The sequence below is a fragment of the Leopardus geoffroyi genome (genome assembly GCF_018350155.1).
Source record: "Leopardus geoffroyi isolate Oge1 chromosome X unlocalized genomic scaffold, O.geoffroyi_Oge1_pat1.0 chrX_random_Un_scaffold_50, whole genome shotgun sequence".
Taxonomy (NCBI): domain Eukaryota; kingdom Metazoa; phylum Chordata; class Mammalia; order Carnivora; family Felidae; genus Leopardus; species Leopardus geoffroyi.
In genome coordinates, this window is record NW_025543571.1 from 120673 (window position 1) to 146000 (window position 25328).

Here is a 25328-nt window from a genome sequence, read left to right on the forward strand (position 1 = left end):
GTGTTCGTGGGATATATCTTATTCAGTTGTAATGTGTGTGTGTGTGTGTGCGTGTGTGTGTGCAATGTGTGTGTGTGTGTGTGTGTGTGCTTAATATACTTCTGGATTCAATGTTTTCATAGCAACTTTATTGAGATATAATTCATACACCAAACAAGTCATCCTTCTAAAATGTACAAACCAGTGGTTTGGGTTGCTGAATTCAAGTTGCTAATAATTTCTTTAGCATTTTTTTACCTATAAATTCCTACACTTCCTATACTTTTTATGTTATACTATATTCATCAAAATACATTTTGGGAGGCACCTGGGTGGCTCCGTCCATTATAAGCATCCGACTCCGGCTCGGGTCATGATCTCACGGCTCATGGGTTGGAGCCCCGCGTCAGGCTCTGTGCTGACAGCTCCAAGCCTGGAGCTTGCTTCAGATTCTGTTTCTGTCTCTCTGCCCGTCCTGTGCTCTCTCTCACTCTCTCTCTCTCTCTCTCGGTCTCTCAAATATAAAATAAAACATAAAGAATTGGTAGATTTTCCTCATTTTCTTGTAGCTTGAACAGTTTGTACAAGTTAGGAAATCCTTGAAATCTTGGGCATTTTTTTTTTTTTAATACCTGGAGCCTATTTTTTTCTGGGAAACGTTTGAATACTTACTGCTTTAGGTTCTTTAATGGTGATTTTTTAAAACTTCAGACTTCCTTCCATCCATCCTTACTTAGGGGCTGCTTCCAGGAGCACTGAGCCTGCACATTCACATGAGAACACGGCCAGCCAGCAGGTGGATCACAGCCTGATGGCATCCTGAGCAGAGGACCAGGTACACCCACACTTATACGCCGGGGAGACCGGGAGATAGTGAATGTGTGCTGTTTTAAGCCACTAAGCTTTGGGTCATTTGTCATGCAGATCAGAAAACTCACACACCTGTTACAGAGTTGAAGGGTGGTTCCCCCAAAGACGTGTCCACGCGGAAGCTGTGTATGTGAGCTTACTTGAGCATACGGTCTTTACAGATGTGATTAAGTAGAGGATATCAATACGTGGTCACTCTGGATTAGGGTGGACCGTCAACCCAATGACCAGTGTCCACATAAGATGTAGAAGAGGAGAAAGACACACACAGAAACGCAGGAGAAGACCGTGCGAAAGCGGGGGCAAGAGAGTTGAGTTAAATGGCCACAAACCAAAGAACGCCTAGGATTGCCGCTACCACCCAAACAGGGAGAAGCAGACTCTCCCTCAAAGTTCTCAGAAAGAGCCAACCCTGCCCACATGTCAATCTCAGACTCCTGGCCTCCAGAGCTGGGGAGTTGGGGCCAGTCCTACTGCCAGCCTTGGCCTCTCTGCTGGCGGCAGCAAGGGGCTACCGGGCAGCTTTAAGCGTGAGGGCAAGATGCGGCTCACACTCGTCAAGGACCTCTTTGCTTCTGGGCGGCGAGGGCTTGGAGGGAGACTGACCTTGGAGGCTAGGCAAGCCAGAGGAGACCGTCACAGTGGTCCGGGGGACAGAGGGGGGACATGGGAGCAAAGTGAGATGGAGAGGGTGACACACGGGAAAGTTGAATCAGCCAAACAGCAAGAGGAAAGGAGGTAGGAGAAAAGACCCTCAAGCCTTGAACCAGGGTGACAGAGAGAACCTGAAGCTGACAGCGGGGACAAACTGTAGAGGGTGCACAGAGCCCTTTTGAGATCAAAAAGGGGCCTCCGTTTTGGTACCCAAGTAGACATTGCTTAATGCTTACTAACCCAAGGAAGCAGGAAAAGCAACTTAAACAGGTAATAAGCCGGCTACGAGAGGCCTCCCCCAAGCCTGTCAGAGCCCCTAAGCCGTCCCCAGTGGACTGATCCGTTCACCAACTTCATCCCTGTTAGGTGACTGCAGTGGCCTTTCCTTCCACGGAATGTGATTCTGAGGCCGTTGGATTCCAGCTGGGCCAGGGCCTTCCCAATCCTTCCCTATTCCCAAATATGCGTAATTAACTTCTAGGTACATGGGGCTCAGCTGTTACAGGGATTAAATCTTGTCGGCCTGTTCCCCAATTCTTACATTCCTTTTGGATTGTGCTGTAAATCCTGGCAGAGAGCAGAATTTTCCAGAGGGGGCAGGCTCTGCCCTGGCCATGCGCCCAAGCTTCCGTCCCTCCTGTACGCTCAGGGCCCATGTGGCCAAGGCCAGTAAACATGTGGTAGCTCCTCCCCTCCGCCCAGCCAGAAATCCTCATGTTCTAATCCCTGGAACCTGTGAATGTGACCTTAGATGGCAACAAAAGCAAACAAACACACAAACACACAAACAAACAAAAAAGCACTAAAGATGTGATTGAATTAAGGACTTGAGATGGGGAGGTGATCCTGGATCATCTAGGTGGGCCCGAACTGCAACCATGTGGATCACCTTAGAAGACGGTGATTTGAAAGACAGAAGTAAGAAGGCAACGTGATGGAAGCAGAGAGAGATTTGAATATGCTCTGCTGCTGGCTTGGATAATGGAAGAAGGAGCCACGAGCCAAGGAATGTGGCTCCAGAAGCTGGAAAAGACCGGAAAATAGATTCTCTGCTAGAGGCTCCTGAGGGAACATGGCCACGCCAACACCCGGATCTTGGCCTAGTCAGGCTGAACGCCTACTACCTCCACTGCTGACTGTCTAAGCTCCAGGTGCTGAGATGGGCCCTAACAATTTCATCGCTATAATTTTACATTCTTTTTCTTACAGAAGGCCCTCCGAACTGCATAAGCTTTAGACCCCACAAACCATGCATCCACCCATGCCCATGCCTAAACCACCCACTGGCACACCAAATGAGACCCTCACGAGTAGTTTCCTGTGTCAGTGACATTCCAAATGGCCCTGACAGAATGGCTAGAATTAACGACACAGGAAACCACAGATGTTGGCAAGGATGTGGAGAAAGGAGAACCCGTTTGCCCTGTTGGTGGGAATGCAAACCAGTGCAGCCACTCTACAGAACAGTATGGAGGTTCCTCAAAAAAACTAAAAATAGAACTACTCTATGATGCGGCAATTGCGCCATTAGGTATGTGCCAAAAGGCTACAAAAGTACAAAACACAAATCATGATTTGGCCCCTGGCTAGAGACAGCTGAGCACATGGCTCCAGCAGGCTAACCCTCAAAAGATGGGGGCGCTTCTCCTCCCCTTTCTGCGGGTCGTAGCACAAAGGTCACTTCCTCAGCATCCCTTTTTCGCCTCCCTCTTCTCCCAGGCTACATCTGGGCTCTTTTCTAATCTCAGGTGCCTGGCATGTTCCTACACAGCAGCTATCACCCTTTTTAACCATACACGTAACTGTGGGCTTACTTTTCAATGTCTAGATTATGACATCCACGAGGGCAGGGAGCTGATCGATCCCGGGTCCCCGCTGTATCCCAACAGCGAGCAGAACACCTGGCACACAGTTGGTGCTCCATACCTGGGGTGAACGGCCAGGCGCATGGGAGGCAGAGATGCTGAGGAGGTCGTCAGAGAAGCAACCCTGGAATCCCAGGCAGTGAAGAAAGGGAGCCTGGAAAGCGCTGGGCAAAGGTGGGTGGAGGCAGGGACCGGCACTGTCTCGCATCAAGGTCAAGGGATTGTAGAGGAGCAAGGGTGGGTGGGAGGGTGGAAGGAGGAGGTATGGGCCCAGAGAAGGCACCTAGGCAGAAGAGGTTGGGGTGTGGGGGAAGGGCGGTAGGCCCAGGGCTGTGCCCTTTGCAGCAGGGAAGCAAGGCAGCTGTCGAGGCAAGGAGAGGCCAGACACACACGACAGGGACACTCGAGATGGATTTCACTAGATGAGGTGAGCCTAGAAGGGCCAGATTTCACACGTGGGTGGAGGAACGCAGGGACAGGAAGTAACACTGTAGGGCAAAGAGGGTACCAGCCCTTTCTTTTGCCCCCATGGTACGTGGGGCAAGAGATGGAGCGTAAGGTGGTGGCCCCTCAGTTGAGGCAGGAGGCGGAGGAGAAGGAAGTCCGAAGGCCAAGGGCAATCGGCACAGCAGAAGGCCCGGGGAGGACAAGAGCAATGGAGGTGATGCAGGTCCAGTGCAGAGAGGGAGTGGGGAAAGGATGGATGCCCAGCATCTCAGTGCCAACCGACACGAGTCAGGGGGTGAGTCTGATACAGTCAACTGCAGGCAAGATTTCCCAATGGACCTCTGTAGTCGCTGAGAGAGTCCTTCTCTCCCACCAAACTCCGAGCACCACGTCTATGCCCCCAAGTCCCTAGCCCGGGCTGGCCAAAGCGGATGCCCCACCAACGTCAGTGTCTTTGAACGATACTTACTATGCGAGCCAGCCTGAGGACGCAAACGGCTAGGAGCTGGGGGTGCCTTAGGCAGCCATGCATTCCCTGCCTTCGCCGAGCTTACACTCGCAAAAGTAAACGGGGCGTCTCTCCAGGAAGACAGTGGGGTCATGAAGTAACGATGCTGGCGACAGAAGCTCTGAGCAGAGCAGGACTCTGTCACAAAATCCAACACAGCAGAGCCACTCCCTGATGGTGCCGTCTCGGGCACAGCATTCACCGACGTGAGCCTCAGCTTCCTAACACATTCCTCATGTCGGCCCCGCGTGTGTAACCCATGAGGCTTTGGCACGCGCATCCCAATTCTACGGGATCCTCTCCTGCCCCTGCTATTCATCCTTCAGGCTTCAGATTCAAGGTCAACTGCTCAGAGGCCTTCTCTAAGCCCCACCCACAGGCAGAATCAGTAAAGGGAGGGCTTGGAAAAGTGAAATGTGGAAAAGTGCTGCAAAGGGCTTTCGGTATTTCCTTGAACCGTGAGATCTGAACGGAATGTAACTTTCGGAAAGTTGGTAACCAAAGCAATGGAGCTGAGAGGGTTTCTCAGCAGGGTGGCTTTAATCACTTGACCGTGTGGCCACAGAAGCTGCCTCTGGCCCTTCCTGGGCCACCCTGGCCTGAGTCACGGGACTTTCTAGGTTAGAACATATGTTTCCATCAGCCAAGCTGCTGATCAAAGATCTTGTCACCAGTGGCCACTCTCCCACCCGCTACCTTTGGAACTGTGCTCACTGACTGAGAGCCAGTTCTCCACCTTGAAGCCTCGGGGTCCTGAAATAGAAACCCCCAAGGCAAGGCTTCTGAAAATGGTGCCTCCAGGTGGAAGAGAGATTACCTGGGCTCTGAGGAGCTCCCAAGGAGGTTAAGGACAGCGAGTGAGACACAGGGGGCCCACGATGTTGCGGGCAGTAACAGAGGCAAGGCGGGAGACACTTGGAGAGGGTGTCTGTGGCAGAAGGGGTCCCAAACGTGGGAAAGTGACCCAGCCTGAGGAGGCAAGGGCACCGGTGGCCAGTGGGGCTGCCAGCCTGCTGGGCTGTGTGATTATGCTGACAAAATATGCCAGCTACCTCCTCTGGGCCACCTTCTTTCCAGTTGGGGCACTTGGAGATGCAAAGAGAAGGCAGCCACGCCTCTTATCACTTCTCTGCCTCCAAAGGTCCCTCAGATACCCCGTCACCTGCCCTTGCCTGGAGGGGGTACTTAAAACTGGCCTTCAAGGCCCCAGGCAAGAGCCAGGGCCCCCGGAGCCCTGAGAAGATAGCCCTCACAATCCCCCTTTCTTGGACGCTGCAGCGTGGGAGCCCTGCTACCCTCTCCATTTCACTTCATCTTCAGGTAGTACAGTTTTGAGAAACGTGCCATGCCTTAGGCACCAAAGAAATGGCTTTCCTCCATCCCTCAGATCCTAACTGGAATCAGGGCCAAGGGACACCCACCCTGATACCTGTGGATTGTCATGCGCATGTATTTTTGAGGGCTCGCTAATTCAACATGGCTACCTGAGCCTTTTCATTGGCCACAATAGATGCGGGTGGGGGGTGGGGGTCTTTAAGCAAATGCCACTGCTGGAGCGCCTGGGTAGCTCAGTCGGTTGAGCATCCGACTTTGGCTCAGGTAATGATCTCGTGGTTCATGAGTTTGAGTCCCGCATCGGGCTCACTGCTGTCAGCACAGAGCTCGCTTTGGATCCTCTGTCGCTCTCTTCTCTCTGCCCTTTCCCCACTCACGCTGTCTCTCTCAAAAATAAATAAACCATTTTGAAAGAAAGAAAGACAGACAGAAAGAAAGATTGAAAGAAAGAAAGAAAGAAAAAGAAAGAGAGAGAGAGAGAGAGAGAGAAGAAAGAAAGAGAGAGAGAGAAAGACAGAAAGAAAGAAAGAAAATGCCACTGCCATAGGACCCCATTATAGTTCAAAAGTCTGGAGTGCCTTGGGACAGACAGGAGAAGTGACGGAGAATTGCTGTCCTTAGTTCTAATATCAGCGACATCGAGAGTACATAAAGCCACTCACTTCCTCCACCAGATTCCCCAACATGCAACACACACAGGCACATCAACCATAGTCCCCAAGTCCTCATCTCTAGCATGGCCAGCCTCATGCCCAGGTGGCCCTCCTTCCCGCCCATGTTCTCTTTTCAGCCTTTACTCCTAGGGCAGGGGAGGGAGATCTCCTCATTGGGGTGGGGGTGGGTTTGAGGCATATCCACAGGAGACCATTCTAGGTGATATTTGTGACTCCACAGGCCTGTGGGACTCCCCGGCTCGTCCTTGTCTCCCCCATCCAAGCAGGTGGCCCACAGACTGCATAGTGGCCCCAGACCCACACTTACCAAAACAAAGAACACACTGCCAGAGAAGAGAAGTGCGGGCTAGGTGGTGACTGACAATTGGCCTTGGGCCCAGACATTAGGAGCGAGATCAAATCTTAAGCTACGACGTTTTGTTCTAGAACCACTGTCTGTCAGAACTCATTCGTCTGAGACCCACAAAGGGCGGGTGCCTTTAGTCCCACCGTGAACTGGTGTTAGAGTTGATCAAATGCTTAACTTGACCGGGAGCAGCGCAGGCTTGTTTACAAAGGGCAAGGTGACTTGTATGAATCTTCAGATGGAGCTAAACGCCTAAAGCCAGGTCAGGTAGGATGGCTCCTGTTGTGACATGTCGGTTACCAGTGGCACCGTCTGCCTGGCTGGCTCTCTCGGGCAAATTACTTCCGTTGAACTTATAAAGGATTCTGTGCCGTTTAAGGCTGTGGATTCCAGATTCCACCGGACTAAAGCCTATTGCGTGGTGCAGACTCACCGTACCTAAAGGCGAGGTCACTTGGCTGGGAAGCAGCACTCTGCATGTGGTTTTTCCCTTGCAAATCCCATCACCCATGTCACAGGAGCAGTCTGCTGTCGCCGTGGTGAATTAGTGTTGTACTGCGACCTTGATTCTGAGCAGAAATGTACGTTGCCTTGACCATGATTACACAAAACGCGTTGTCTAGGAAACAGAACAGGAAGGGCTAGATCATTCTTGGCTTTGACTAAAAGCCACACAAGGCTACCTTGTACCCAGTGGGGTCTCAGCTTTCCTCCAGGGTCTCTAGGCTTTGTGTTTCTGTGTGTGTGTGTGTGTGTGTGTGGCAGAGAGAGAGACTGACAGACAGACAGACAGACAGGAAAGGGAAGAGCGCTAGCTTCCCTCTGCACACGTTGGGAAGTTTCAAGCCAAGCCAAGCTTGTGCAGCTGTGGTTTGGAAGCAGAGGGGGCTTGCAGAGCCCTCTCCCGTCTCTTACTGGGAGGCTGCTGGGGAATGGAGCAATAACAACTCTGGCCTCCTGCGTGTTCTGTCACCCAATGCAGTTCCAGAGCTGATGAGGTGTGACACTGTGGGAGGGCCCCACCGGGCTCTGGAAAGTGCTGGTTTCCCATAGAGAGTGCCTGGATCCATCTATGGGAAGCTCCCACACACTCTCCTCTCCCCCTCTTCTCTCCCCCTCTTCTCTCTCCCTCTTCTCTCTCCCTCTTCTCTCTCCCTCTTCTCTCTCTCTCTCTCTCTCTCTTCTCTCTCTCTCTGTCTGTCTTTCTCTGTCTCTCTAACACACACACACACACACCCCAAGTGCAGATTGACACAAGAGTAGCTTGTTGAGACTCCAATCTCTTTCTTTCCTCACAGAAATCATGTGCTCCTTCAGGGCTGGTTTCCCAGGCCAGCCACAAAAGCCACCTTGATCTAGAAAAGAGCCTACAAAGACGGACCCGATGAGCCTGTGGCCACACGTGCCGGTGTGGTGGCAGAGGCCATTTCCAGCAGGGCACGCTGAGTAAGGCATTGTTTGACTTCTGGCCCAATGGCTTCCTGGTGCCCCTAGCCCAGGGCCCTTCCTTCTCCCAACTTGAGAAAAGCCCAGGTTAGGAGCACATCCACTCCTCTCTCTCCCCCAACCACAAGCTCACGTCCCTCACCAATCTATCAGGAAGTGCTGTTATTTCAGCACCTTGGCGGACTCCCAGTCCAGCCACCTACCCCTCTCCATTCTCCCTGCTTCTTACTGTGTCCCAGGCCCTGTCCTCATTCAGGTGACAAGTGCATATAGAAGGGATACGGGAAATAGTTCCCAGAGAAATAAGCAAGAGACAGAGATCACCACGAGGCAACTAGCAAGGAGAGGAAACAAGAGGTTACGTTCATGGCGGAACAAGTCAAGCGTTCCAGAAAAGTCCAGAGAGGAGATCGAATCCAGCCCAAATCCCGGCACCCAGAAATTCCCATCATTAACACTGCCCCAGATGTGCAATGATAGAAAGATGCACAGATGCATGAAGAGGTAGGGGAGACAAAACTATTTCCCCAAAATAGGATCACCCAGTATATTCTGTGAGAGAAGCCAGGCTCAAAAGCCACATGGCGTATGATGCCATTGATAGGAAGTGTCCAGAACAGGCAAATCCACAGTGCCAAAAGTAGATCAGTAAGTTCCAGGGGCTGGGACAGCAGGGAATGGGGAGCGCCGGGTAATGGTCACAGAGTCTCCTCTTAGAACAATGGAAGTGTCCTGGGAGTCAAGGGAGATAATGTCCATACAGCTTTGGGAATATACAGCACTAAATACACTGAATTGTACACTCAAAGGGTAAGTGTATTATATCTCGGTAAAAATGGAGTCATGACACATGCACTGTTTCATATGAAGTATTACACACAAGGGGCCCCTGGATGGCTCAGTCGGTTGAGCGTCCGACTCTTGATTTCGGCTCAGGTCACGATCCCAGGGTCATGGGATGGAGCTCCGTGTCAGGCTCCACACTCAGCCTGGAGCCTGCTTAAGATTCTCTGTCTTTCCCTCCCTCTCCCTCTCCCCCCTCTCTTCCTCTCTCCCTCTCCGTCTCCCTCTCCCTCCCCCTCTCCCTCTCTCCCGCTCAAGCACTCTCTCTCTCTCTCTCTCTCTCTCTCCTCTCTGTAAAATATAAATACATAGGGGTACCTGGGTGGCCGACTTGGTGAAGCGTCCGAATTTGGCTCAGGTCATGATCTCATGGTTTATGAGTTCAAGCCCCAAATCCGGTTCTGTGCTGACAGCTCAGAGCCTGGAGCCTGCTTCAGATCCTGTGTGTGTGTGTGTGTGTGTGTGTGTGTGTGTCCCTCTCTCTGCCCCTCCACCTTCTGTCTCTCTTTCTCCCTCTCAAGGATAAATAAACAATAAAAAATTTTTTAAATTAAATACAAATACATTTATAAATAAATAAATAAATAAATAAATATGTTACACACAAATACACAAGCGTTTGTGAACAAAGGAAAAAACAGAAACTGAAAAGAATTGCTGAAATTGTAATAAATGTTTCTTTACCAGAAGTCTTAGCTCCTAAAAGGTCTCACAAAAGTTACGGAATGAAACTATGGAAAACACTAAGCTTTTTGAAATACTGGAAACATTATGCTTGATTTCATGTTCCAGCACAGTATCCAGTGACTCTGCTCTAACACATAAAGAAATCATCCCACCCCTCAGTTGCCTACCTCCGGTTTGTGCTACATGATGACTTTTATATTGTCAAGAATTCTCAGATTTGCATCGTGTCTCTTTATTGTTCTCTTTTATAGAAACACCAATTTTTTGTCTGTGTGTATGTATACACACACACACACACACACACACACACACACACACGTATATTTCCTTGCCTAGCTTCTCTCCAAGCCTCTGCTCTCATTTTGTACAAGACAAATCTGTCTCCAGGTGGCCACTGTGTATGTGGTCTCCTTGGTTGTATTTACTCCAAGTGCGAATTGCTCTTAGTGTGGCCTTTATCTCGGTAATATTTGTATTTCCCTCTTCCAATTCTTTTCTGAGTACTGCTACCTTCCTCTCATTTCCTTCTATTTTCTCATCATTTCTTTAAATTCTCTTTTCTGGGGCGGCTGAGTGGCTCAGCTGGCTAAGCGTTCCTCTCTTGATTTCGGCTCAGGTCATGATCCCAGGGTCTTGGGATCTAGCCCCACATCAGGGAGCTCTGTGCTGACAGCACGGAGCCTACTTGGGATTCTCTCTCTCCCGCTCTCTCTCTTCCTCTCTCTCCTCTCTCTCTCTCTCTCTCTCTCTCTCTCTGTCTCTGTCTCAAAATAAGTAAACTGAGAATGATTTCTTTTGAGAAATCATCTTTTCTGGAATTGCTTTGCACCTGTGGAGGTTTTTTTGTGTTTTGTGTTGTCTCGAGTCTTCCTGTACGTTTTGTGCAATTTCCCCTTGTGATGTGCCTTTCATCTGCTGTTTGCTTCTGTTCCTTTCCTCCTCTTACTATGTGTGTAACTGTTGCTGTTGCCAGTTCACGTATAGGACCCACGATGGGTTGTGAACACGCTTGATTTTGCCAACACGTCCACACCGTCTCTAGCTTCCACATTACCTGACTGGGTCTCCGCAGTGACGCTCCACACTCCTGCGGCCTGTCCCTCAGTTTCATCACTCGAACCAGAGATTCGTTTTCTATTTTTCTATGACGTTGCAGACTGTGATCCCTGACTCGCGAGCAGTCTGATTCGCGCTCCCTTCCTGAGGAGGCATCGCTGACCCAGCTGGCTCCCTACCCCGTCCAGACATAGCAGTGCCGCAAGAGCGGCAACTTCACACGACGACGAGGGAAGCTGGCCACCACGGGAACAGGCGTGCGCTGCGTCTCAGCCCTAAACCTTCGAAAAGACGGCTCTGGGGCCTGCGACGTGGCCACTGGGCACAGGCTCGCCGAGGTCTCCCTCAAGCCACCCTCAGCCCAGATCCCCGCATACCCAGAAGTTGTTGGCTCCCTGGGCACCTGGCTGCCAGGACGGTCTCTGGAGCCCCGCCCCGGTGGACTCGTCCCCTGACGTCGTGTGGCCACCAGAACGTGTGCGCAGAGCAAGACTCAGCCCCCCGCGCCAAGCCGCTGTTGGGGAGCTGCTCAAGGCCAGCTCCTGAGTGCCCTCCAGGGGCACAAAGCCGCGCCCCCCCACCCCCCACTCAAGCAGCCAGCAGGCTTCCCTCTGTTTCATTGCTCAGGGCACTCCATAGTGGGGTCTTACTGGTCCTTTGCTGAATACAGTCACCCCCTGTACAGACAGGAGCTGGGCTGGGACTGGAATAGGCAAGGGGGCCAGGTGGGGGTGTCAGCAGCGTCTGCACTAGGCTTCAGGGAGGGCAGTCCTCTCTCCAAGCTGCCACCCCTTAGCCAACTGTCAGCCATGGATCTGCCTGGAAGATCCTGGAAAGGGTGTGACCGGTGGGGCAGAGGAACCCCCCCCCCACCCCCCGCACTCCTCAGGACTCTACCAGCCGCCCCAGAGTACAGGCAGGGACAGGAAGGGGCTAGACCGACACGGACTTGCACTGTGGGCCGGACAGAGGGCACAGGAAGGAAACTGAGAAGGAAACGTGGAAGATGTTAGCGAGGCCTGTGAGGATGTCCCCGACCACCCCATCTGGGACACGAGTGAAGCGCCGGAAGCTCCGGGGAACTGGGGTCAGGAGTTCCCCCGAGCAACCGGGCTGCTCGGCCCCCTCAGCTGGCTGCTGTCAGCCAATGGAGTCTTCCTCTAATTCACACACAAACTTCACCTGGGCCTGGGAGGGGTTCTCAGGCAGGGACGTGTGCCCTCACCCCAAACCGGGGGCTCCCCGCTCCCCACCAGGCTGGCTCCCCCTCGGACGTCAGCTGTAGCACTCAGCCCCCAGGCACAAGAGGCCAAGGCCCACCCACGCTGTCCCATACCCCGGGGGCCAACACCTGGAGCTCCCCCACCCTGCTTACCCCCAACCTGCCCCGGAGGCACGAGACACGGCCCCAACTGCCAGCTGCCCAGCAGGAACTGCAATACAAATACCCACTGCTGTGCGGACACTGGATGCTCTTCTCGCAGGTGTCGTCGGGGGCTCCCGTACCACGCGGAGTCTTTGGCAATCGCATCTCACTGCAGCCGATGGCAGCACAAATTAGCTGAATAGCAGGCGTCTCGCGGCTGTTTGGGGAGGGCTGGAAAGCCAGGCTTGGGGGCTTTGCAGAGAGGAACAAGGGTCTGAGTCGCACTGCTGTGCCGCGCTGAAGGCACGCCGATGGCAGTGGGCACAGACCCTGTGACCTGCGGCCCTGATGCCGGACGTGGAGGCCGCCATGAGACCTACGGCTGTGGCTGCTCCTCAGGAGGAGACAGGTCTCACTGCCCCTACTGCCACCAGCCCGCCTGAGACCAATCTGGGGGGCCCCGACTCTTTCCCGTCTCTGGCCCCAGATTCATCTGATTGATGGGTCCTGCTCGTGTGCCCAGGCCCTAGCTGTAAGGGAGGCTGGAAGAGTGCCAACCTGGCATTTTCTGCTCCTTTCACAGCTGGCACAGCAAGTGGCAGATTCCTGGGACACCGGGCTCACCCAAATGGTCTGACGGCTTCCCACTGCCCTTAGTGTGAAACCCAACTACCCGCCCTCCCCCATCCTTGAACATGACCCCTGCAGACAGCAAGCCTTCCCCGCCCGCAGCTAGTGTGGGGCCTCCTTCATGGTGCATCCCAGCGGCCCCAACTTTCTCTTTGCCTTGAGAGCAAGTCTGTTTGCAGGTGGAGGGGGTAGGAAAATGTACCCGTTTTCCAGAAACCCCACAAGTGTCTAATCGGTTGCTCAGTAAGTATCGTCAATGTTGTCGCATGCTGAGATTTTCACATTTACAATACCTCAAATTAAAATACATTTGGGTTTCTTTCTTTTTTTTTTTTTTCTTTTCCAAAAATCCTATCACTTTTTAATGCTGGCACTCTCACCAAGGATGCTATAGGCTTTGGAAGCACGACAGCTCTTGGTCGCATGGCCCCACTCCATGCATCACACACCTTAAGCAATATTCAATCCCAGCAACTGGATGCCAGTGACCCCTTTAGCATAGTCAAGGGAAGAAAAAGCATGACTACTCCCGCTCAATTTCAAAGGTGACAGGATCATCCCAAGATGAAGACCAACGGGACCGCAAAACTTTGTAATTCACCCGTAAAATAGAACGGCCCTCAAAAACATCCTATTTTTCCTGTCAAAGTGCCTACCCTACCCTGTCACTGGAGAAGCCTCCCATGGGTGCCGAACAAGAATATTTTCTCTGGCTCCCTCTCCCAACCCCAGGTGACCCTTTCCTCGACTGCCCACAGCAGAGGCAGCACTCAGCTGAAACATTCAATGAACTTTATTGAACAGAAACATTTGCTGAAACCATTGAAGAGAAGGAGTGACAACACGGAGAGGAACGCCGAACAGCCGCTACAGCCCACAGGTCACAGCCCCCCTCCTCTTGGGGTCCCAAATGAGGTGCCCCTGTTCCCCCCAACACCGTGGCCCCCCCCCGCCATAGCCTCCCTTCCTGAGGGCCCCACGATCGGCCTCTGGCCAGGATGATGGACGCTGGCCATGGCCCCTCGCTCCAGGGCACTCTCCCCTCTGGCCGACATGCTGGGGCCTGGCCCAGCCCTATGGCCTGCACAGGACAGTCACAGGACGCTGCAAAACGCAGCATGGGGCACTCGGACAAGCCAAAGAAACTCAGTCACAAGTAACAAGAGAGTGGCACATCACAGCACGGTTTCCACGGAGACTCCCGCAGGCCACCTCTGTCCTTGGTCCAGTGCCTCCTTCCTGAGGTCGCGGGGTCAGCACCAGCCATGCCTTCTTCTGTCCTTCCCGCCATCTCCTGGGACTGGGCTTCGACAGGTCTCCGGGGCGGGGTGGGGGCGGCTGCTCAGATAAGAACACACACACATCTCCACAAGAACAAGCAGCAGTTGGCCTAAACCTACAGCGAGGAAGCAGGGGCTGAGCTCACGACACCGCACGACAGCGAGCAGAGCCCGGGCTCGCACTGAAGCTCGGGCCACACACCGGGGGGGCTGAGAGGTGGCTGCTGCGTCAGGCCAGGACACCCGCCGCGGGCTCCTGCACACCTCAGGGCTCTGCACGGGAATGGTAACTAGGGTGCGTGTAGGGGGAGCTGGGGGTGCCACTCGACACGGGGGGTCAGTAAGGGGCCTACAGAGGCACAAGTGGGCTTCTCAGAGCGTGGAGTGACGTGCTCCACGGGTCAGTGCATGAGGGTCCCCCTCTTGGGCGGCCCGAGGGGCCGGCACCCTTGAAACGGCCCCTAACATCTCCCAGGCCAGTGTGGGTGGCACACATTTTCAGGTGCCCCTCACCTAGGCTAGGGCCAGCCACTCAGGGGTGCTTCCCAGGCTGGCTGCCTGGACTGGCAGGGTTTCGGGCTGGGGCTGGGGCTGGGGCTGGGGCTGGGGCGGAGCTGCCATGGGAGGGGGCACCTCTCCCTGCCCCACTCTGCATCAAGTATGGTCGTCCTGGTCCGTTGGAAGGGCTGATGGTGGTGGCCAGGGTGCCTTGGAAAGATGGGGTCCTGGAAATTTGGGCTGGGTGGGTTGTTGCCTCCATGTGGGGAGAGGCTGCTGCCCTGGCGTGGCCTCCCCCTGCCTCCAGAGCGCTGCTGCCTGAGAGGAGAGGGGGCCTCTGGGCCTTCTGGGCCTATTTGCCCCAGGAGGACTTGGGGGGCCTCACCTCCCCAGCCCCGTCCTCGTTTCCCGACTCCTCTGGGATGGGCTTGGGCCCCTCCTCCAGGGGCTCCCCAGCCTCCTGGTCTCCTGCCTGGGCGAGGCCCTCCGGCTCACAGCCAGGACCTCCCGGGCCCTCCCTGGAAGCGCTGCCCATCTGGGCAGGGGTGGGGCCCCCAGGGGCCTCTGAGGGCCTTGCCTGATCTAGGCCCGCAGAGGCGGGAGCATTTTCATCTTCCTGCGTGGCAGGGAAGATCTTGGGGGCCTCCTCAGGGACGAGGGCTGCCCTGGCGGCATCACGGGCTTCAGGAGCGGCCGTATCAGCTTCGGCACTGCCAGGAACGGCCTCACTGGCCCCTAGGTTGGCCAGGGCAGCCTGGGAAGCATCCTCCCTGGCTGGGGAGGCTTCGGCAACCTCTCCACTGGCCCGGGCAGCGGCCAGGCCTCCGGTGCCCACACGGGCCCCCTCTTCCACTTGCCAGTGCTCGCTCCTAGCTGCGGTGGCCTCCCATGCCTCGGTCTCCTGAACGAGCCGCAGCATCCCCAGGAAGCCAGGCGGTCTCCTGTCCAGCCGCATCCTCCTCAGCTTGTCCTCGAGCATCTCGTTGGGGCGGGCCCGCATCAGCACCTGCTGGGCGCGTAACTGGTCCGCAAGGCTGGGAGGGATGGCCCCCTTCTCCACGGCCGACTGCAGCAGGCCTTCCAGGCGAATCACATAGACGAAGAGAGTCTCCTGGAGCCGCTGGCCACAGGTCAGGAACTTCAGCCGTGCGGTCGTGGGGGTGTCCTTCCTCCCAAACACCTGGACCAGCGCGGCCAGGCAATCCTGTGCAGGGACGTCAGGGTCTTCTGCCGGGAGGCCGCACACGAGATCCAGTGCGGGGCCACCCAAGCTCTCCATCAGCCGCCTCCTCCTCTCCCTTTCTGTGATGTGGCACCACAGGTACAGCATGCCGCTGGCGTGATCCAGCCAGCTCTCAAAGGACTCTTCTTCTCGGTGTGGCTCTTCCACTCCAGGAAAGGTTCTCAGTTTCATAGAGGCCCTGTTTTCCAGCACAGGCTGCCAGGCCGGGCTCCAAGGCTGGGTCTGGGATCTTCCCGCACCTAAGGCTCCTGCCACACCCACAGCTCCTTCCTCACCTGGAGGTCCCGCCTCACCTGCAGCTCCTGCCACACTCACAGATCCTAACAAACCTGCAATTCCTGCGTCCCCAGCGGCTCCCTCCTCATCTGACTCTCCTGCTTCCTCTTCAGGCCCTGCCTGGCCCACAGCGGCTGCCCCGCCTCCAGCTCCTGCCTTGGCTCCAGCTCCTGCCCTGCCTCCAGCCGCTGCCTCGCCTCCAGTCACTTCCTCACCTCCAGCTCCTGCCTCACCTCCTGCCTGGCCTCCAGCTTCTGCCTGGCCTCCTTCCTCACCTCCAGCTGCTGCCCCGCCTCCAGAGCCTCCATCTCCTTCCTCACCTCCAGCTGCTGCCCCGCCTCCAGCTGCTGCCCCGCCTCCAGCCCCTTCCTTGCCTCCAGAAGCTGCCTTGCCTCCAGCTCCTGCCCCATCCCCAGCTCCTGCCTCGCCTGCCAGGGCAACCCCTGCTTGCCTCCGGGTCTGTGCAAGGAAATTGAGTGTATCCTCTGACTCTGATTCCGGGGCCTGGGGCAGGAAGACCACAGTCCAGGGTCCTCCCATGCCTGGTATTTGTCGGGGGATCACACTTCGGTTTAAATACTGAGCCATCTCCACCAAGGCGACCTTGGATCTCAACTCCTTTCTGAACACCATGCCCAGCACTCGGTATCTGCCCAGGGGGTGGAGGGCAGCCTGCACGGCCTCCTGGAATTCCTGGTCCTCACAGTCGTCGGGAATGCCCAGGATGAGCAGCGAGCGCTGCTCATTCGCGCCCATCCACCTGCACCAGTCACGCAGCACTGCCAGTGCCATCGCCACTGCTCACGACCTGAGGGTGGAGAGAAATGACTGGAGAGGGGCCCAGACTGTCGCAGCGTGAGCCCCAGCCTGTGAGTGCAAAGGGGCGAAGGGTGTGTCCAGAGCACACAGCCCCCCCCCCCCACCGCACAGCCAAGCCCATCCTCCTCACACTGGTGGCCCCCTTCCGCCTCTCCTCCTGTTTTGTTTGATTTTTCAAAAACTTTTTTGATACTATACTAATTGATTTACTAGATACAGAGCTAGTCACCTTTTCTTTCTTTTTTTTTTTTTTCTGGCATCACCTTTAGGAATTGCTGTTTCTCCCGAGGAATATGTCAAGGTTTCAAATTTTTTATGTACATTTTTCCGTAATATTCTCTCCCTTCTCTTTGTGATGTCTGTCTGATCTATAGGGATAGCCCTCTTTCATTCCTGATACTGGTAGTGTTCCCTTCCTTTTTTCTTGATTACACTCAACAGGGCTTTACCACTTTTGTTTCTCTTTTAAAAAAAAATTTGGGGGGGGGGCACCTGGGTGGCTCAGTCAGTTAAGCCTCCGACTTCGACTCAGGTCACGATCTCATGGTTTATGAGTTCAACCCCATGTCGGGCTCTGTGCTGACAGATAGCTCAGAGGTGGGAGCCTGCTTCAGATTCTGTGTCTTCCTTGCTCTCTGCCCCTCCCCCATCCCTTCTCTCTCTCTCTCTCTCTCTCTCTCTCTCTCTCTCTCTCTCTCTCTCTCTCCCTCTTTCTCTCTCTCAAAAAAAAATTCTTTTTTTAATTTTCTTTAGGTTTGGGGCACCTGGGTGGCTCAGTCGGTTAAGCGTCCAACTTCAGCTCGGGTCATGATCTCCTGGTTCACGAGTTTGAGCCCGGCGTCAGGCTCTGTGCTGACAGCTCTGGCCTGGAGCCTGCTTCAGACTCTGTGTCTCCCTCTCTCTCTGCCTCTCCCCTGCTTGCGCTCAGTTTCCCTCCCTCTCTCTCTCAAATGAAAACATTAAATTATTTTTAAGTTTATTTACTAATTTTCGAGAAAGAGAGAGCTAGGGAGTGTCAGAGAGAGAGGGAGAGAGAGAATCCCAGGCAGGCTCTGCACTGTCAGCACAGAGCCCATTGTGGGGCTTCAACTCACAAACCGTGTGATCATGACCTGAGCCAAAACCAAGAGTCGGACACTTAACCAGTGAGCCACCCAGGCTCCCCTTGTGTCTCTCTTAAAAACAGAAGCCGACATATGGCTTTGTTAAATGTCTCGATAATTTGCTTTCTAGTACTGATTTCTTTTCTTAGTTACAGCATTTTTTCAGCCAGCTAATTTTGCATTTACTTTATTCTTTTTATAGTTTCTTTGAATGCACCATTAGGTCATTGACTTTATGCCTTTCTTCTTTTCTAATATAAACATTTAGAACAATACATTTTCTTCTCATTGCTTCTTTAGCTGCCTCCCAATAATTTCAGTAAGTCGTGGGTTTATTATTCAGTTTGAAATATTTTCCAAGTTCCTTCGTGCTTTCTTCTTTGAGCCACGAGTTTCCAAATATTTAAAAATATGTTACCGTTCCTAATTTTCAATAAAAGTCCCCTGTGACCAGAGAACTTATTATGTAAAAACACAATCCTTTAAAACTCATAGAGACTTTTTTATGGCCCAACATAGGATGTATCTGGGTGAATGTGCAAAGCACTTTTGTAAAGAATCTGTATCTTCTGTGGAGGGCAAGGTCTTCCCCTCCCACGGCTAGAATCCTTATTCCATCTCCCATCTCCGAGGCGACCCAGAGCCCCCCCCCCCCGGTACCCCCCCCAGAACCCCTCCCCCACGCACCCTGGGCCAGTCAGTGCAGTACCTTCCAGCCCATCCCCCTCCCGGCACCCAGGCTCACAGCAGGGTGGCAGCACCCATCTAGTCCCTGGAAGCAGGGCTCCCCGACACGCTTAGACATTAGCCTTCCTCTCCCACCTCCTCACAACCGGAGCTCTCCGTCCCCCCTCCCAACCGTTACCCCTCGCTCCCTTGCTCTCCACACCCTCAGCCAGTCACCCTCCCTTGTGGCCCTCCGAGTCGCGCACCCACCTTAGCCCTCCCCTCTAGCCTCCCCACACCGAGGAGTCCTCCCACCAGCGCCTGCCAGCAGGGGCCCTTCCCCCCCCCCCCCCACACACACACCCTGAGCGGGCGCCCCCTTCTTGCCAGGGGCAGTTGGCGCCCTTCTTTCCCCGCTCCCCCTTCCGCCCTGCACAGCCCAGTAGCTTCCCCCCCCCCACGCCTCCCCAGTCCTAGGCTCCTCCCCCTCCCCCCCACCTCAGCAGGGCGCTCTTCCCCCTCCCCCTCTGCCACTCCCAGTAGCCATTAGTCCTCCCACCCAGTCTGAGCGCCCGGCACCCTTCCTCTCCCGCACCCCAGACACCACTGGTCAGGAGCTCTCTCCCCCTAGCCCCCGAAGCTAGCCGCCACCGCCCAGCGGCCAGCCCTGCCCTCTCACCACCCCACCAGGGAATCGTCCCCGCCACCTTCCTCCCCAGCGGTGCTCCCCTCAGGCCTCCAGCCTCTGGCACCAGGGAGCCCTCCTTACCTGCTCCTCACAAGCTTAGATATTAGCCCCACTGGAGCGCCCAACCAGACGCCCCTCAGCCAGCAGGCCTCCTCTCTCTCGGGCCTCCGACACTGTGGAATCTTTCCTTCCCTCGGCTGCCCCCGCCCCGCTCCCACACCGCCACGGGCGTCCGCGTTAGTTCTCCCCTCACCCGGAAGCATGCCCACCGTCCCCCCAACCCCCACAGCGAGGCCTCCATTCGTGCCACGAGGCCTCTATTCCGGCCACCGCCCCCCGCCCCAGACCACGAGCCCTCTACTCTGGCCACCGGGCACCCCCACGAGCCCTCTATTCGGGCCACGAGGCCTCTATTCCGCCCAACGCCCCCCCACGAGCCCTCTATTCGGCCACTAGACCTCTATTCCGGCCACAGCCCCCACACAAGGCCGCTATTCCGGACACCAGCGCCCCCCCCGCGAGTTCTCTATTCCGGCTACCGCCCCCCCCCCAACCACGAGCCCTCTACTATGGCCACGGGCCCCCCCCCAACGAGCCCTCTATTCAGGCGACTGCCCCCCCCACGAGCCCTCTATTCGGGCCACGAGGCCTCTATTCCGCCCAACGCCCCCCCACGAGCCCTCTATTCGGCCACTAGACCTCTATTCCGGCCACAGCCCCCACAAAAGGCCGCTATTCCAGACACCAGCGCCCCCCCCCCGCCGCGAGTTCTCTATTCCGGCTACCGCCCCCCCCCAACCACGAGCCCTCTACTATGGCCACGGGCCCCCCCCCCAACGAGCCCTCTCTTCAGGCGACTGCCCCCCCCCACGAGCCCTCTATTCGGGCCACGAGGCCTCTATTCCGCCCAACGCCCCCCCCCCACGAGCCCTCTATTCGGCCACTAGACCTCTATTCCGGCCACAGCCCCCACACAAGGCCGCTATTCCGGACACCAGCGCCCCCCCCCCGCGAGTTCTCTATTCCGGCTACCGCCCCCCCCCAACCACGAGCCCTCTACTATGGCCACGGGCCCCCCCCCCACGAGCCCTCTATTCGGGCCACGAGGCCTCTATTCCGCCCAACGCCCCCCCCCCACGAGCCCTCTATTCGGCCACTAGACCTCTATTCCGGCCACAGCCCCCACACAAGGCCGCTATTCCGGACACCAGCGCCCCCCCCCCCCGCGAGTTCTCTATTCCGGCTACCGCCCCCCCCCCAACCACGAGCCCTCTACTATGGCCACGGGCCCCCCCCCAACGAGCCCTCTATTCAGGCGACTGCCCCCCCCCCACGAGCCCTCTATTCGGGCCACAGCCCCCCCCACGAGCCCTCTATCCGTACCATCGGCCCCCCCCAAGAGGCCTCTATTCAGGCGACCGCCCCCCACACAAGCCCTCTATTCAGGCCACGGGCCCCCCTCACGAGCCCTCTATTACGGCCACCGGCCCCCTCCACGAGTTCTCTTTTCCGGCCACCACCCCCCCCCCCCACGAGCCCTCTTTTCGGCCACGAGGCCTCTATTCCGGCCACCGCCCTCCCATGAGCCCTCTATTCGTAACACCGGCCCCCCCCCACAAGGCCTCTATTCAGGCGACCGCCCCCCCACGAGCCCTCTACTCCGGCCACCGCCCCCCCCCCCCAACCACGAGCTCTCTACTCCAGCCACCGCCCCCCCCCAACCACGAGCTCTCTACTCCAGCCACCGCCCCCCCCCCCCAACCACGAGCTCTCTACTCCGGCCACCGCGCCCCCCCCACGAGCCCTCTACTCCGGCCACCGCCCCCCCCCCAACCACGAGCCCTCTACTCCGGCCACCGCCCCCCCCCCAACCACGAGCTCTCTACTCCAGCCACCGCCCCCCCCCCAACCACGAGCTCTCTACTCCAGCCACCGCCCCCCCCCCCCCAACCACGAGCTCTCTACTCCGGACACTGGCGCCGCCCCACGAGCCCTCTACTCCGGCCACCGCCCCCCCCCAACCACGAGCTCTCTACTCCAGCCACCGCCCCCCCCCAACCACGAGCTCTCTACTCCAGCCACCGCCCCCCCCCCCAACCACGAGCTCTCTACTCCGGCCACCGGCGCCACCCCACGAGCCCTCTACTCCGGCCACCGCCCCCCTCCCCCCACGAGCCCTCTATTCGGGCCACGAGGCCTCTATTCGGGGCACCCCCCCACCACGAGCCTTCTATTCCGGCCATCCTCACCCACCTCGGCTCCCCGCCCGGGCACCCGCGCCCGACGCAGCCGGGAACTCCGAAGCCCCGGCGCTAACACGGCCCGCGCCCACCCTCTTACCTTCTCCAGCTGGGGGACCGACCCCACGCTCCCACTCACAAGGGTCTGAAGAACTCGCGTCAGCCGCACAGCCGGGAACTGCGTGGCCGCCTCTCCCAAGCACTCGGTGCGAAGGCCACGCGGGCTTCCAGCTCTCCCAGAAGCCCCCAGGCCGAGAAGCTAGAAAGTTCTCGGCGAAGCGCTCTTTACGGAGCAAATGATTGGACCAGGAGAGCACGTGAGGAGGCAAAATGTTACTGTAGCGACTGGGCCGCGCGAGCCGTGGGGGCTCCAGGTTCCAAGGCTCGGAGCCTGCAGAAGGCTCCCCGCCTTCACTTTGCACCCCTACGACGGCCTACCGACAAGGCGGCGGCATCGGAGGGACAGACCTGGGGCTCATCGTGGCGAATCGGGCAGAGTTCCTTCAGAGGTGGCTTTCTATGGTGGTCGGTAAGGTCACAAACATATTCTCTATTTCTATTGATTTCGGATCTAGCTGTTGCAACTGCTGGGGCACACATGTTAAAATCTCCACCTATACTTGTGGGAAAGTCTGCTTTTCTCTGGATTCTGTCAACTTTTGTTTCATGTATTTGGCAGCCCTTTTATTGGCTGCAAGGACGTCTGTCAGTTCTGTGTTCCTGAGTAGTTGATGCTTACATCATCATTACCTGTTATGTCGGGTGATAGTCTTTGCCTTTAAATAGGTTTTGTCTAATTTAATACAGCCATTCCCACTTTCTTAGGCTTACTATTTGCATGCTATATAATGTGGGATTCTCTCACTAGCAACATAGCGGAGTCTTTATTTAAAAAAATTTTTTTTAATGTTTGTTTATTTTTGAGACAGAGACAGAGCATGAACGGGGGAGGGGCGGGGAGAGAGGGAGACGCAGAATCCGAAGCAGGCTCCAGGCTCGGAGCTGCCAGCACAGAGCCCGATGCGGGGCTCGAACTCACGGACGGCGAGATCATGACCTGAGCCGAAGTCGGACGCCCAACCGAATGAGCCACCCAGGCGCCCCATATTTTCAAATTGCATCTCTTGTAGACAGCAAAATCCTCGCTCCTTCTTCCTTCTGACAGTCTGTGCCTTGCAATTGCAGTGTTTAACCCGTTAACTTTGACTATACCTTCTGAACGGTTGGGTTTAGGTGTGTCTTCTTACTGTCCGTCTCAGTCTGCTCATCAGGCTGCTATGACAAAATATCACAGACTGGGTGCCTTATAAACAACAAAATATTTCTTTCTCACAGCTCTGGAGTCTAGAAAGGCCACGATCAAGGTCCTGGCAAATTCTGTGTCGGGTGAGAGCCCGCTTTCCCAGTTAACACACAGCCATCTTCCGCCCATGTCCACAGAAGTGGGTGAGGGACCTCTCCGGAGTCTCTCTTATGATGGATGGCACTAACCCCATTCAAGGGCTCCTCCCCACGACCTGATCACCTCCCAAAGTCACCTCCTAACTCGCCGCGATTGGGATTTAACATGTGAATTGGGGGGAGGACACGAACATTCAGTCTGTAGCACTGTCTGTCCATCTAGTTTTGTTCCTACGTTCCCCTTTTCCTGCCTGAGATAATGAATTATTTAAAATCCCACCGTAACTTATCTACGGCTTTTTTAGGCAGTTATCATTTTGCATCGTTTTTACAGCGGTTCCTCTACAGACTACAACGTATACCCTTAACGGTTCACTTGTCTACCTGAGGTTAATGTTGTACCACTTTACGTAAATGTAAGAACCTTCCCACCATGTAGATTCATTCGCCCTCTACCTCATCCCTCATGCTGTAGTTGCCATATGTGTTACGTCTACCTCTATTATAAAGCCTACAATACGCTAGTATGGTTTTTCCTTGACACGGTCACACGTATGATAAAGATATTGAGAGCAAATAAGTATTCTTTAATAGTTGCCTACATGTTTACCGTTTCTGGCGTTCTTCATCTCTGACCAAAAAAATCAAATTTTCCCTCCACTGTCATGTTTCTTTAGAAAGACTCCCTGGGGTGTCTGGGTGGCTCAGTCGGTTGGGCGTCCGACTTCAGCTCAGGTCATGATCTCACGGTTTCTGAGTTCAAGCCCCAAGTTCAAGGTGAACAAGGCACACATCCTCAATTTTGGGCCTTTCTCATGGGGATTCCACTCACTGTGGCTGGGGACTCAGGGAGAGCACCAGCCTGGGTAGAAAAGCGTGAGTTGCATTTTGGACCTGTGAGTTGCGCGCATCCAAGTGGAGATGTCTAGAATGCAGCTGGATAGAAGGGGCAGGGACTCTGAGGAGACGTCTGGGCTAGGGAAAGAGTGGGGCATTATGGAAAGCTCCAGGTGGCCCGGGGATGAGTCCACCTACAGACGTGTCTCACCTGCCCCTCCTCCCAAGTGTACACATAGGCCTGGGGACGGGCCCCTAGTGGGAACAGGCCGTGGGGGGCGAGGTGCAGCTGGCTGCGGGTCGACCTCAGGCTGAGCAGCTGCCCTAGGCTGCTGGAAGGTGAGCCTCCCGTCCGCCAGGACACCTCGGAAAAGCTGGATAGCTCTCGCAGGTCCCTGTGATTGGTGACCCTTCTGGCCACAGCCCCTGCCGCCCAAAGGAATGCCTGGAGACAGGACACCGCTGGCTGCTCTCCCAGCAGCCATTCGCCCTTACTTCGTTGCTCTGAGGACCCCCTTTTTTGTTTCAGTGTCTGTCCCTCCCTCACACAGCTCAGGGCATGATAACCCCCGATCCCCAAATCCAGAGGCAGGTCTGATTGGTCCACGGCCAGCGGCGCATGGCATTCCTAGGGCAACTATTAGTGATCTGGGCAGCCCACCACCCAAAAGGCCCAGCAGGGTGGGAGGAGAGGACTCACATCCTGCGTGAGGAGGAGGGCTTCTCTTTCTTCGGGCAGGGTCAAGGAAGCACGTGGTCCCAACTGCTGCTCACAGACCTTCCCCACAACACAGAGAGCAGCCTGACTCCGGAGCCAAGACTCGATGCTACAAGGAGGCTGGGTCGGGGCGCCTGGGGGGGCTCAGTCGGTTGCGCGTCCGACTTCAGCTCAGGTCATGATCTCGTGGTGCACGAGTTCGAGCCCCGCGTCGGCCTCTGTGCTGACAGCTCGGAGCCTGGAGCCTGCTTCGGATTCTGTGTCTCATTCTCTCTCTGCCCCTCGCCCACTTGTGCTCTGTCTCCCTCTGTCCCTGAAAAATAAATGTAAAAAAAAAAAAATTAAGAAGGAGGCTGGCTCTTGGGGCAGTGTAGCACCTAAGGACACAGAGTGGGGGGGGGACATCAAGGGACAGTGGTAGGCACATTGGGAGGGTCAGTGAAGGGACGGGGTGGCCATACTGGAAGGGACCGTTGAGGGACAGTGGTGGCCACACTGAGGAAGGACAGCAAAGGAAAAGTGTTGGCTCCCCTCTGGGAGATTCAGCGGCCAGAGCAGCAATGCCGTCATCGGCAAAGCCCCAGCTCCAGCCTGAGCTTCAAGCCCACAAAGGCCAAGGTGGGCTGTTTGGAAGGGAGGGTTTTGCTCCCTCCTGGCACCCAAGCCCGACGCCACTGCCCCCACCATCCTCGCTACGAGCGCCCCATCAAAGCTCAGGGACCCCGAGGGTATGAGGACTGGCCCCCCATGTGACATAACATCTCCCCCCGCACGAGCCACTCAGTGTTCTGACCCTCGCGCCGGGTAAGGAGCAGCCTCCGTGACCCGGCACACTGACTGCCACGCGCATTCC

At 55.8% G+C, this 25328-nt stretch overlaps 2 protein-coding genes across 2 annotated transcripts in view; one reads left to right on the plus strand and one right to left on the minus strand.

Annotated features, from left to right (window-relative positions):
• The window catches only part of LOC123595713 (cyclin-dependent kinase 13-like), a 34129-nt gene extending 22964 nt beyond the window's left edge, over positions 1 to 11165 (plus strand). The window contains exon 5 of the mRNA XM_045473384.1: positions 10905 to 11165. Within this exon, the coding sequence (XP_045329340.1) occupies positions 10905 to 11165 (261 nt within the window). The remainder of the gene's footprint in view (positions 1 to 10904) is intronic.
• Positions 11166 to 13484: 2319 nt separating this feature from the next.
• On the minus strand, positions 13485 to 21824 carry LOC123595712 (paraneoplastic antigen Ma6E-like). The gene is made up of 2 exons (XM_045473383.1): positions 21620 to 21824; positions 13485 to 16811 (listed from the first exon to the last, which is right to left on the minus strand). The coding sequence occupies exon 2, from the start codon at positions 16793 to 16795 to the stop codon at positions 14837 to 14839; it is 1959 nt and encodes a 652-aa protein (XP_045329339.1). The 5' UTR covers positions 16796 to 16811; positions 21620 to 21824; the 3' UTR covers positions 13485 to 14836.
• Positions 21825 to 25328: the final 3504 nt, after the last annotated feature.

Bases quoted from the DNA above. Each gene is read 5' to 3' on its own strand.
- LOC123595712 (XM_045473383.1), bottom strand. From the start codon at position 16,795: ATGGCACTGGCAGTGCTGCGTGACTGGTGCAGGTGGATGGGCGCGAAT.